This window comes from Morone saxatilis, unplaced genomic scaffold, assembly GCF_004916995.1.
Source record: "Morone saxatilis isolate NCDOM2014 unplaced genomic scaffold, NCSU_SB_2.0 Contig14, whole genome shotgun sequence".
Classification (NCBI taxonomy): Eukaryota; Metazoa; Chordata; class Actinopteri; family Moronidae; genus Morone; species Morone saxatilis.
Genome location: NW_023339696.1, coordinates 3,611,362 through 3,625,934, shown reverse-complemented (window position 1 = coordinate 3,625,934; position 14,573 = coordinate 3,611,362). Strand labels below are relative to the sequence as shown.

At 41.6% G+C, this 14,573-nt stretch overlaps 1 protein-coding gene across 2 annotated transcripts in view; it reads left to right on the top strand.

Moving 5' to 3' along the window:
* The first annotated feature begins 3,208 nt into the window (after positions 1-3,208).
* hoxb7a (homeobox B7a) overlaps positions 3,209-14,573 on the top strand; it is a 12,044-nt gene continuing 679 nt past the window's right edge. Inside the window, exons 1-2 of one of the 2 annotated variants that reach the window (XM_035654826.1) lie at positions 3,209-3,880; positions 10,456-10,645. In XM_035654826.1, coding sequence (XP_035510719.1) covers positions 3,316-3,880; positions 10,456-10,645 — 755 coding nt within the window. In that variant the 5' untranslated portion in view covers positions 3,209-3,315. Of the gene's footprint in view, positions 3,881-10,455; positions 11,115-14,573 lie in introns of those variants that run through there. The other variant, XM_035654825.1, reaches the window with a different exon arrangement.

Below are 14,573 nucleotides of genomic sequence, written 5' to 3'. Positions count from 1 at the left end.
CCCACACACACACAATCCACAACCTATCCAAACATCGCGTTATTTATGGCCTGGTCCTCCACCTCCACTTACATTATTACAGGCCTCTATATTCACCATTACACTGCCTTCCATCATCATCACGATGACGACTTGAGCTCGGATTGTTTCCATATGGGAAGATCAAACACACTGAGCATTCATATTTACTCCTGCATATATATCTTTGTACACTGGACTCCGAGCTTCAGAGGCTATGGGGAATCATCATCAAACCAACAAATATCTGCTAAATAAAAGGTTTCCAGGCACTAACTGGGAAAATAACCTTTGTCTCACGTGGGGCGCTCCAGATAGGAAGTCAAACACAGCTGGGGAGTGTGCAGTTAGGGTGTGAGTCCGCAGGCTCCACATACACCGAGCTGAAGATAACCAAATGGGCAGCGGATTAAATGTGCATTCCTCACTGAGTCCGGAGTCCTTTTGACGAACTGACATCCGGTTTTAAAGTTAAGAGTGCGTCATAGTGCACTTCGGTTGCACAATGCTGTTGCGGCTCTTTTTGGCGCTATATTAAGGTTTTAACAAACAAATATAAGAAAGCGAGTATTAATGGACGTCTTTGACAGCCCTGCTCAAGTTAAAGGGCTATATAGGATGTTTCGCACTTTCATAAAGAGTACTGCAGGGACAGAAAATCAAAGCGGTAAAGCCCAATGTGTGTGGGTAGTTAGTGTGGGCTCCAAAGGTTCCAAAAACTTTTTTATCTCATCAGGGTTATAATACCAGCAAACCGAACTTATATGGGTACAGTTGTTAGAGTGCCACTTTGAGTTGTCCAAAAGATTCTATCAATTGACACTTGATGGTTTGGTTTATAAACATATACTTTGTTTGGGATATCCATCATGGTCCACCAGCCTTTATGAAACAAGCATTCAGTGTCTGACATATGAAATATAAGAATATGCTAAATTAAACTATGTGTGAATCTGCATATGGTCGGAATAAAGTCCCAAAGAATTGCTGTTGTGCCCTAACTGATACCCCGACACAGTCCCATGGTACACTACATGGCAGTTTCATTATATGACTCTAAAACTAGTAATCCTAGTTAAGTTCACACTGCAGACTCAGATCTGTTTTTTCTTCCTCGTCACAAATTACATGGAATCTGATCTTATCAATTCTTATTTAAGACACTTTGATATGAGGTTCAAATCCGCTACGAGTCTGTTTTTTGCAATGTGTCCAGTGTGAACAGTCATATCAGAATTCATGTGACTTTTATGTCACTCTAGATCTAAGTTCATCATGCGGGTCACTTGGGGCGACCTGTTCACACTGGAATCTGACATGGGCCACATAAAAAAATAATAATATAAAAAAACTAATAAACAAAGCTTCAGTTTATACCTTGTGTGCATTATATAATAATTGTGGGGATTATAAAAGGTAAGGCCAAAAGGTTAGGCAGTTCCTTCCCTTGTTTGTACTTTAGTGTTGCAAATTCTCACAAACTGGCATTTTATCAAATGACCAGGAAGGTGGTTGGTAGTCCAACTTTCAATCATCTTCAAACCCAAAGCTTTTCCCTCGTTCTGTTGGAATTCTCTGCTGCTTATTGATCACTGTGTTTGTTGTGTACAGTGTATGAACCTGCTCTATGTGAGAGGGAAAAAAATAATAATAATTTAAATCACATCTGCTCAGTGGGATGTGAACTAATTTGTGATTATAGTGGAGCAGGCATGTGATGTTATGCACGGAATAGTCGACGCTCCTCTGTTCCAGTGTATGAGTTAACAACAGGGACATGACACATGCCCTTTTGTAAAGGTAAAAGACTTTATGGCACTGTGAGGACGAGAGGCTTTACGCATGATACCTCTAAGCTGTGCTCACAAACAAAAAAATGCATTTAAAAGAAAGTAAAGCAGCTAAGTGGAGTTTACCACTTGTAAAGGATCATGCAGTTCCTCTCAGTGTGATCAAACAAAACTTTACTTTCGAATCCTTTAATTGTCTCAAATCCCTTGTGTTAGAAAAACAAATTACTGGGTTTTTACGCACGCATAACTCCTCTTTGACCTGTTAAACATTACAGTGAGCGCAGAGATTTTATCTCGAAGAACTCAGTGCTGCGGGGCAGGAAGAGGTCAAAGTCAGGGGTACGGAACCATGAGCACGGAGCCGAGCACCTGCAGGCCAGGTGAGTTTCCTCTGCCGGATCCAGTGCCAGGGACCGTAACTAATCAGACCTGAACTCAAAGGCGCAGGTGATTTGTTTTGAATGAGCTGCAGAGTGGAAACACACCCGCACTCATAGCATCAGTGACCGTAAAATGTGCTTCGTCTTTTCTTGTAGTATAATGGATAAACCTCAGGTTTCTAGTTTGCCTAGCTTAGAGCTGCAATATTTCATGAGCCATGGCACAGAGCTAAGAAATATTAACCTGTAATGCTTCGTGTTTTGATTATTAGTTGAATTAAAGTGGAACGCGGCCTCTTGTGGCCGCAGCAGCTGCAATCTTTCATTGTGAGCGTTATTGCAGAATGATTTTCAAAGTGACACGTCTGACTGCCTCCATAAACGTCCCTCACTCCTGCAATGTTGTTTAAACGTCTCCACCTATTACTCTGCCTGCAGTAGAGCAACCAGCAGCGGCAAACAACGGCCCGTTTTGTTCTGCTGTGTGGGACCCTCTCTTCTGCACGTGTGGTCTCTACAAAGTGCGAGTTGGAATAAGACGACGTTCGCGGAAAACAGGGGAAATCCATCTCCTCTTTTTAGTCCTCTCGGCAACTTTACGCACGTGCCTACAGCCATCCCATTCCAAGTCTAATCAATATCACATCTAATGGTGTTTTCCGCTTTTTTGCGCACGACTTAACCCGGTAAAGCAGGACAGCAAAGATTTAAGTTTGAGCTGGATGTTTGTCAGCCTCAGCCGTTTTGTTTTCCAGCTCAACGTGCGCTCGGTGATTAGTGGACACGTTCCGAGCTGCTGCGTATTGATTCTATTATTGAATGCTGTGTGCGTGTGTGTGCGTGTGTGTTGCAGCGGTCACTCCCTGTGTGTTGCAGCTAATTTCTTCCATTACAATATTGCATCCGGAGGGAAACCCCGTCGGCCATTGGGCATCTTGACATCACATGGACCTGAGGTCACGTGGTCCGCGAGGCAATGGGAGGGAGGGGAGGAGGAGAGTGGGGTGGGGTGACTTTTTTTTTGGTGTAAATCTAGACAGTAATACCTCGCCAATAATTCACGGTGCCTCGTAAAAAGTCGACACTAAAGCGCCCCGGGCCTACAAATCACCGGCGGCCAAATTATGAGTTCGCTCGACTTCGCCAACGCGCTGTTTTCTAAATACCAACAAGCCGCTGCGAGCTGCTCCGCTCTGCTCTTCACAGACTCTCCAACTTCTCCCTTCCAGTCTTCTTCTTCCTCTCTTGCTCCTGACGTGTCTTCTTCGTGCGCCCTCGTGTCCAGCGGATATCACCTCCATGTCTCCAGTGGGAGAGGCAGCGGAGGGCTCCCTTTCCCTCCCTCTTCTTCTCCTTCCTCCTCCTCCTTTCCCTCCACCTCTTCTTCCTCCTCGTTCTGTTTGTCTCTTTCGGGATTGAACCGGAGCAGCGGGAGTACTCAGCCCAGCGCGCATCCTTTCAACCCTGCCGAAGTGCTCACAAGAGGGGCATACAGCGCGCCGGGAGCCGGGCAGCTGTGCTCCTCTTTGCAGGGATGCGCCGCGGAGCCGTTCCCCGGTCGGCCTCAGCTGTGCTCACTGACCGACAGGTTCCCTGAGCCGGCCTGCAGGAGGCAGAGTAGCCCGGAGCAGCAGCAGCGGCAGTTAAACGAGAAAGGGCTGAGGATTTACCCCTGGATGAGAAGCACAGGTGAGGAGAGAGAGGAGGAGGAGGAGGAGGGTGGATGGAGATGTTGTGAGAGGTGATTAGATAATTTGCGAGGCCTCACAGGTAAGTTGGAGAGAAAGAGAGAGAGAGAGGGGGGGGTGTGGGGTTACTAAGAAGAGTTGGGAAAAGAGGGGATGATTACATGGATGGGTGATGGTGTGTGTGTGTGTGTGTGTGTGTGTGTGTGTGTAAGGGGGAGAGAGAGGTGTGTGTGCATGTTAATTACGTTAAACGCTCTTTAAACTGTTGGCCCGGTTGCGCAGCGGCCACTGCCGGTAGCTGAACTATGCCTGCCTGTCTCTTTCTCTCTGTCACTTTTTTTTACAACCTCTCTCTCTCTCTTTGCAGATCTTTTATGGCTCTGCGACCTCCATAAAACCATAATTTAAGACTTGGTGAATATTCATTAGGTGGTATTGTGTTTAAAAGGGGGACAGTGGAGCGCAGGGGTGGCTGCAGTATTATTCCAAAGTGTTTGAAAGTGAAGAAAACCTCCAAAACCTCCAGAGAAAGTCTTTTCCTCTTACCGTTAAGTGCTTGGCTCGGCCCAGCTCAGCCTCTCCTACCTGATAGTCTTGTGTTTCTCTGTCAGTACTAGCTGGCCCACTGAAAGCCCATTGTGCTATTGTACTGTCACCACAATCCGCTAATACTATAAACACTATAAATTAGCAGATGGGTTTGATCTCTGAATGCCTGCCCTTTCCCCCGATTGTAAAAGCGGTATTGTGCGACAGCAACGGGCTGGATGCTGAATGGATGTGGGGCCTCGCGAGCCTCGAACCACAACAAACACAAACACACAAAGAGCACAAAGAGCATTTTTATGTTTGCGTTAAAATGCTAAATGGTGGCGCGTAAAAAACGGGAAATATGGTCAGTGTTCGTGCGTAAAAGAGACGTCCTTCTCAAAAAACAGCAACCACACAGGAGGCATAAAAGCGTGTCCATTAGTGCGCAACTGAGTGGATGCCATGCGCGTGCGTGTATTTTTACGTGCGCTTTTATATTTTATAAGTATTTATGTGCGTAAATCTGGGTCATGTGGAAAACAGGACCATCATTAAAGATAATAAGGTAACCTTTTTTTCAACTAAACGATTACCACTTACCACCACACACACACACACACACAACACGCACGCACACACGCACACACACAGAGCTTCAGTCAAGCTTACCGTGAAATTATTTTTGGGAGAAATCAGGTCCCTCCTCATTAGCAGGAGCCTCTTTGGCAGCTACTGGTCAGTTTCTCCGGCGCCGCAGGCTTCCTCATTAATTTCCGTCCCTGTACGTCCTTCTGTCCCACTGCCCCGTGTAGTGTGTGTGTGATAGAAGAGTGCCGTTTTTTTTGTGTGTGTTTTTTTGTAAGTGATTCTCATTTGGAGAGCAAGAGTGATAAAAAAAAGGAAATCAAAAATGATCTTATTTGGCTCCAGGCTCATAAAGACAAACAGATTCGTTCTTTCTGTAGAGAAGGCAACGGATTTTTATAAAACATTATATATTTATTTATTATTTATTATAAGTTAAATGAGAATAACGTGATTTTGGAATATAGGAACATAGAAAATTATGGAAATAAAAACACACACTATGGAAAGCTCTATCTGTGTGTGTGTGTGTGTGTGTGTGTGTGTGTGTGTTGTAGGGAGGCTGTGGTTGGGTGGAACCTAGTCCAGCCGTTATAATGAATTCTTATGAGAATTTTAAATTTAGATCCGATTCCAGTCAAGGCTCAGAGGATGATTGGAGGAAAGGTTCCCGGATTCTCCCGTTAACACAGGCGAATGAGAACAACAACACGATCGCTTTATTAAAGAGGCGCTCGAGCTCTCACATAAACACCTATTGTTTTATACATGTATTTTCTATCTATCCCAGTCTGTGTGTGTTTGTGTGTGTGTGTGTGTTTGTGTGTGTTTGTGTGAGAGAGAAAGAGCACAATACAGTCCCTTCTTGTTGTTGATTGCCAGAGAATTCCATCTCGAGTTGGAGCGCAAATAAATCACCGTCGACAGCGCGAGAGCAGAAAAATATTACCAATGGAGATGAATTCTCTTTCTCTCTTTCTCTCTCTCTTTCTCTCGCTCCCTCTCTCTCTCACACACACACACACATACACATACACGCGCAGCACAAACTATCACCGCGCTCTGCAGCAAAAAGGAAGTGGTCCACAGATAAGCACATACACACACATACTCACATAGAAATACTTAATCACACACACTTCCACGCTGCTGACACTCAGTCACCCACACATACTGACTGCTGCCTTCAATAAACTGTGGCGCGCGCACAAACACACGAACACGCACACGCGCGGGGACGTTGCAGGCAGACACATGATCATGGGGAAAGAAATGTAACTGCGCTTATCTCAGAGGATTACCTGGGCTGTTTGGAGGTATTTCAATATGATAAAATAGTTTTATATTTAATTTACTCCCAAATGTGATTTTGTTTCATTATTTTTTTATTTTTAATTTTACTCTTTACTCTCCCTTTAAATCAGTGTTTATTGTCAGGGACAAAACAAAGCAGAGCAAACAATACTGAACTAAGATGAACTAAGATTTTTAGACATGTTTTCACTTACATGAATAAAGAATAATTAAAATAAAAAGTACATGGAATAGAAAGTTGATATAATGTCATTGAATGGAGCAGCACAGGAATAAGTGGGAGTGTTTAGTCAAATAAATTGGTATGGCAATAAATAAATAAATAAATAAATAAGAAAAAAACAGAAAATAACTCCAAAGTGACATGGAGACATTCAGAAAATAAAAGCAGAGCTGCAGCTAGAAAAGACATCAAGTGACTCCAGGTGCCTGTTACTCAGTCTCTTATTATTTGATAAACTATATATGTGTGTGTGTGTGTGTGTGCGTGAGAGAGAGAGAGCGAGAGAGAGAGAGACAGAGAGAGAGTAAAAAACATAAAAAACAAGTAAAAAACTTTTCAAATTAAAAGCTTTATCATCCTCTGGCGTTTATTATTGAGGTTTATTGCACAGTGAATTGATTCAGAGACCTTCAGTCTGAATGCACCACCACACACAGAAATACACTAAACATTGTTAGAAGTGAAGTACATTTAAAGTTTTTTTTCACACACAGGACCACAGGCAGGATTTTAGAAATACCCCAAGACCTCCCTTTCACCTCCCCCATTTTTTTTAATCATTTATGTATTTAACTAAAGCTATATTAAATTACATATTTCTGTTATTTCTCAACGCGAGGGTCTACATGCTGTTCCAAACCTATATCCACACTGTCAGGAATTACGTTCTCATGGAGAAATACTGGAATCATCCTTTCAAATACAAACCACATGTAAAGAATTGAATTGTAGCATGTAAACTCCTCTGAGGTTGCCGAAACCCCAAATTCCCAGAAGGAAAGGCAGAGGACATGACCTCAGTGTCCTCAGTAGTAGCTCCAGCCCTCCTCGTATACTGTATGACTGTAAAAAAGCTCTTGCCTGCAGTGTCAAATGACAGCCAGGACAGTGTCTGCATGGAGAGCTTGTAGACTTTGAAAATCAATATCAAATCAAAGTAAATCCATTTCCTTTCTTCAGCTCATTTACAGAAAACGGACAGTCGGGGGATTTATGTCCCAAAGATTTATATCAAGCATCTGTGCTGCAAAGATGTGGAGGAAAATCATCATACAGTCCTTTGATGATTACACACAACAAAACATTTAGATTGTAAGCTGTACATCAGATGAGCCAACGTGTTCCCTCGTTGCTCCTCTGGTCTGCTTACTGTTCGCTCCTGTGAGGATTTCCACAGAAAATCTTCCATCACACATTTATGGGCCTTCACTAAACACCAGCTAATGCTGTTACAAACAGTCACAAAGCCCAGGCTGATTCTTCACAGGCTGCCTCTTTCTTTTTATTGCTGCTCAGATGACCTGCAGGGTGAGTCTATTTACAGATTCCACAGCAGAAATTCAGCACAACCCCAAAACCGAGTCTGTGTTGTTGCCAGTTTCTAATTTTAAAGAATACATTTCAGAAACTTCACAGCAGCATCCGAAGCTCAAACTTCAATTCCCAACATCACTTCTGCCAGACTAATCTAAAAGCCAGATATTCAGCAGAAGAGTTTTTTCTTTTTCGCAAGGAATCTGCAGAGTTTCGAGGTCTGTGTGGCCCGCAGACGACCTCTGAGCTGTGAAAATGTGACCCAGTTTCTCTTCAACCTTCAGGCGCTGTGTGACCTCGTGAAGACAGAAGGTCAACATGGTTTCTGTGGTCTTACTCAGCACTAACTCACATGAGGAGCAGTGGATTGTTTTGTTCCCTTTCTCTTAAATCACATTAGCAATGCTCTAACATGTCTGTTGACTCTCAGCATATTCTTTTATTGATCCTCCTACTGGAGGCTCCATCTGTGGCCACAGTCAGTTAGATTTTGCCCTCTTTTCCATCCTTTTAATTATGTAGTTGACTAAAATCTGCTTTAAGGCTAAAACACTGTGAGGTAAATATTGAACAGGGGCCCAGACAGACAGCAGCTGAACCCACAGCCCGACCACATCATTTAGTAACTGCTTTACGGTGTTTACAAAGCCACAAGTCAAATGTGTTTGCCAGGAAGTGGAGGTGGCAACAAGTGGCTACCAGGTTTGGATTGCGGCTAGTTAACAACACCAAGATACAAAGATGTGATTGAAAGTATTCATTTATTCATTTTTTAAATCAATGTGTTTTCAAAACGTATTACTTTTTGTTTGAGACAGTAAAGGCTTCATTTCTAAAATAGTTTTAAATGTTTAGTAATGTTGCTAAATTTAGAGTACTATTATGTTTGGATTATAGCTTGTGATAAAACTATAATAATATATATGATATAAATATGATTTATGAAAACAAATATTAGTAAGTAAGATCATAGCACAAGTAAACCTTTATAGACAATTTACTTTTTAAGTAAAATATTTCTAATAGTACAGCCAGCTTTAAGTTGCTGAATCCAAAATAAACTCCCAGCTCACTGTTGATACACTGTAAAACCTGATGAGTTAGTCCAACTCAAATTCTTTGAGGTAACCGATTGTTTAAATAATTTAAATGTATTACCTCCAACTATTTAAGCATGAAAAAATGTTTGATTTCAGTACAAGTAACTCAAGTTATTTATTGCTAAGGTCATTTGAGTAAATTAAGTTCATTGTACTGATTTAATTCAGTCAATTGAACTCAAAACTAGTAAATATTTTACATATATTATATACATATATTCTCATATGCATTTTTAAAATTTATTTATTTGTTTATCTGAATAAAGTAAAAGACTACCTTTAATGCAAGTTATCACTTAAATTAAATTTACTCAGTTTCCTTATACCAAAGCAAATTATTGCATTACCTATCAAAACAGCTGATGTATGACAAAAAACAAATTATTTTTGGGGGTTTTGGGCTTACATATAAACTTTCAACTTGTCAATGGAACAAACTAGAATTATATTACCAATACTTAAAATGCTGCCCAAATTTAAGTAGACTCAAAAGTTATTATTTCGACAATTTATTTTTGAGTTGGGTTTAATCCATGGGAATGAGTGACTTCAATGTTTTAGAGAATTAGCTTACTACTTTTATTAATATACTGTATGTTGTTAGATTTTACAGTTGGCACAGTATTCCAAAGTATAACTTCCTTTCAGAAGGCAAGTCAAAACTTTATCAGTGAAGTGGATTGAAATTGGGGCTTTTGGGGATTCAAAATAGGAATGTTAGGAATGCTAGAATTAAAAATACTATTTTTCACAATTGTGGGTTTCTAAATGCTTAAATTAGATGTTTACTATACTTAATACTTGCTATCTCATACCTTTAAGTTAAAAGTCATTTTTAAAAGAGAAAATGGGGCACTGGAACACTCAAACAGGCTGCACATTCCTGTCCCATTTTTTCCATGGGAGTCTGCTGAGAAGCATCTGATTCAGCTGCATTGTGCAGATGCTCGGAGGAACCTCTATTTTCCCATCTCATAATATTAAACTAGTGATTAACACTTTTAACTCATTATATCAGAATTTTTATTTTATTATTTTTACATCTTTACACACAAGTACCATTTTTTTCTCACTCTTTAAATTTGTTTTGCAGGAACAGAGGGGGAATCGTATCTTGAATCAAATTATTAAACTTAACCTTAAGCCAAAAATAATACAGTAAGCCAAAACTCAAAATTATGATATCCAAATTGCATTTACTGAAACTTAAAAGTCTGACATGTTTTAAGGATTATCTCAAAGTTGTGACTCCGAAATTCTGACTTATAGTTTATATTTTCATCACCCCTTACATTTCATCTATTTTTCTCTTGTTCTTGTGAAAACTGACTTACCTACAGAAAATATGAATGAAAGTATATTTCACATAGTATTCTTTAACTCATGCAGTAAGCCAAGAGGTTGCAATTTCTTTATCACCTTGTAAAAACATGAAATCATTGTTAGAATATTCACGATCAGCCAGGCTTACTCAGTAGGATGGATAATATGTCGTCCTTGTGTGTGCAGGTGCCGACAGAAAGCGCGGGCGGCAGACGTACACGCGCCACCAGACCCTCGAGCTGGAGAAGGAGTTCCACTTCAACCGGTACCTCACGCGGCGGCGGCGGATCGAGATCGCGCACGCGCTCTGCCTCACCGAGCGGCAGATCAAGATCTGGTTTCAGAACCGGAGGATGAAATGGAAGAAGGAGAACAAGCTGATCAACTCCTCTTCCTCCTCATCCTCCTCCTCCTCTTCCTCCACGGTGAACGGCACGGAGGAAGAGGAGAAACGGACGGAGTGAAAGAGGAGAAACAAACTGATGTGAGACACATAAAAGAGGAAGAGGAGGGTGGAAGAAAAGACATGCTGGTTAATCCCTTCCCCTCCCCGTCTCAAACTTGGTCCAGACTTTCGTCTGGTGTGAAAACTCTGGGAAAAAGTAGCCTACATTTTATTTTATTTTTTATTTTTTTACCGGAGCAGGGGTGAAACATGTGCTAGAGAAGTGAGAGGGAGAAGTGGAACCATATTTTAACCCCTCTAATATCGCCACCCACCAAAAAAAGCTATCCAACTGCGTATAAAGGCTGAATTTGCATCTCTGTGTGCTCTATAAAAAAATAGGAAATCATTGGAGTCTTGAGATGGGACCGTTTACTGCGGAAAGAACTGAACAAAATAAGAAATAAAAAAGACAAACAAGGGCATAAAAAAGAGAGAGGGGACAGTGGGCCAGGCTATGGCATCCGAAGTGTATTTAAAAAATACATTAAATAAGTATCCTGTCGGCCAACGGTGACTGTCTTTAGACACAATTTCTTGTTGCATTCCAAGAAAACCACCTAACTTCTTATTCTACCTAGTTTTACTTTTGTCAGATGTACTTCCTGTCTTGCAGGCACTTGTTTTGAAGCTTTAGGACTCGACTTCGGGCTGTTTCATCCCGATTACTATTTTTCTTCTGATTTCCTAAACGTGTTGTGTGTATTACCTTCAACTAAACGTGCAAACACGATCATACACACAACAATGCGGGGAGGAAAAGCTATTTGAGAAGTGTATGTATGTCATATGGTGTTCATATTTAAACTGTATAGAAATAAGCAAGGAAAAAATCACCTTGTACGGTGGAAATAATGTAATTGCGGGTGGGGGTGGGGGTAATTTAACCTTTCCAGCTGTTTTACTTTTCCAATATAGAGGGGGCGCGTGGGAGGGGGTGTTAACCTACTGATGTTATTCTCCAAACTACCTAAAAACGTTCAGGAAAGTGTATATTTTATGGATTTTTACATTGTTTGTTTATGTTAGTGTTTTTGTCAAGTAATTACGTATACTACCTATGAGAAATGTTCAATAAAATGTAAAGAAATGTATGGAGAGAGGCTGTTTTTTTTCTGTGGTGGAGGTTGTTGGTTGATAAATGATTTATTCATTAATTAAACATTAACGAACAGTGACATTGTCCTTCCAAAAGTGAACTCTGAGGAGTAGAACCCGTTTTATTCTATGATTTACTGGCCTACTTACATCCGCGCATTAACACTCGCCAACCTGTAACCCTCTTATTCCAAACGTGCACGCACATATTTACGACGCGCGAGGAGAAACCGAGGCCGGGGCCAAGTAAGCGCACGCGGAGGGTCCGGAGGGGAAGTGACAAGGGGCGCGAGCTGCTGCTGATGGCGGGGTTTACTAATTGATGGCCAGACCGCGGGAGAGAAAGTTGACCTGTCCTCGAGCCGGCCAGCCAGACACGTCACACATATACACACACACTTCACCCAGACAAAGTGGACAATGTCCTCGTGACCCTTTGAACTCCGCTTGTCCCCTGAGTGACCGGCGCGCGGGCTCTATCCTCGGGCAGCAGAGACCCGGGGTTCAGGGGTGCGTGCGCGTGAACGCAAAAAGACGCCTTTTTTCGGTCCGTTAGCTTATCTCGTGAAAATAATCACATGAAACACATGAACAGAAAAGCCGCCATTAGTTGGTATAGGAGACGCTCTGTAATATATGTAGTAAAGTCATAATTAGCTTAATTTTAACTTCACGTTAATAAACTCTACTGATAGAAAATATCATTCTAATGTTAAAACATCCAGTTATAACACTCCTAATCATTGTGTATGTTCTAAATGACACAATTTAATAACGTTACCATAAGTGATATTAAATGCATATGAGTTTACCAACAGCATACAGCAATGCCAGTTTTAAATTATTATTATAGCATGTGCCTATTGGAGCAACTGATCTGCTGTAAACCTCCAGCTCACTCAGTGCTCTTCCTCTACTTGTAGTCCTGACTATATTAAGTTTGCTAATAAAAGCCCTTTCAGTTGTAGGATGTACTGCCAAGGTACTGTAATAGGTGGCATGGGTTGCCAATAAATAATTAATACCACACTGAGGAAATAAAATATTTGCAGCAGTCTGTGTGTGTGTGAGAGAGAGAGGCAGCAAGTTTAAATCTAATATGATTTAATTCGGTGCAATAAGCTGATGGATGATCACTGTTGTTGTGCAGCGAGGTTCAATATCCACAGACAAAAACAGATCGACTCACCAGCAGAATATTATACAGCAAAGCTAAAGCAATGTAACAGACAGATAACTTGATCTGGCTTGTATAGGCTTCCTTTTTTGGCTCGGACCCTGCCAGGGTTGGTGGTTCGATTCCCACATTGAGAATGTCAGCTGTAAGGTGAACTGCATGCTGGCAGATGTTCTATGTCAAACACAGTGGAAATGGTTTCACTGTGACCCAGAGGGCTCATTTTACCGACCAACGCACACTAACTGCACACGTGTTTGGTGTTTTTATATTTTTGGCAAAGAATGTAATGGTTTTTTATTTTGTATGCTCTATATCCTCCTCTTAAACTCTTGTTCCTCCAGATATAAAGTTCTCAGGAGTTTTGAAAATCAGTTTTACACTATGACTCGTTTGAAGCAGTTTCATAAGACCATAAGCCAGACACAATCTGTAACATTCCAACTTCAGTTATGAAAATCTTCGAAACTGGAGCATCTTAACAGCATCTTAACATCTGTGCACAGCTTGAAATGAGGATTTAAGTACTCTATAGCTTACAATGAATTGTGCTCACATTTGTGCACTACATGTAAGAATATAACTGCTATTCAGTAGATGATTTCATCCATAAACAATCTGAGCCGAGGCAGATTCAGAATGTGTGCCTCCAGCTGGAGCACCTTGCTCTACCAGCAGGGATTCAAACCCTGAATCCTGACCATCCTCAGAGCCATCGAGCAAAGTGTAGAGCTGACAAAACATTCCTAAGACAGTGAAGAAATGCAGAAAAGGGATATAAAGACAATATCAAATCCAGCACCAGAGTCAACTTCTCTGCAGTTTTTAAACGCTGTATTCTAGCTTAAAACATCAAAGTAAATCACAGCCACTGACCCCTCTTATCTGGGGAATTTGTTTGGACCAGAAGGGTCAGCGGGCTGTTTCACAGTACAAATATTCGGTGTGATCGTGGATATCTATATATAACAAGGGGAGTATGTACATGAGTGTGTGCCAACTGGGTCAGTGCCTCCTCCTCATCGTCCCTGCGGCTTCCAGGCCATTCCTGGCACACTTTGGGTTCTGGGCTTTCAAGACCCTCGGCCTGCTTTGGGGCCCAAACGTTGTCTGATTTAGTGTTGATATCAAAACTCTATAGTGGGTAAAACAATAAATCTGATATCTGTTTTATACATTTTCACCCCCTGTTGCTGCCTTTTTTATCCTGCCTAGTTACTTTGGAATATTCAAGATGATTTCCATTCCAACTGCTGGTTTCTCTTGCCGACGCTCAGTGTGAGAGCAGCTGAGTGTCTGAAATGTGGCCTGAGACTGCACACACACGCAGGAGCACATTTACACACACACACTCCCCCACAGAGTGCATTCATTTGTATCATTTCACACACAAAAATCTGGAATTCTTCATCTGTCCCATGTTCTAGCCTGTGTGTACGTACACATGTGTCTGAGCTACATTGAAACATGCACAGCCCAGTGTAGGTTGAGGCCTACTACAAACACACACACACACACACACACACACACACACTCAGACACACACTCAGACACACACACACACACACACTCACACACACACAC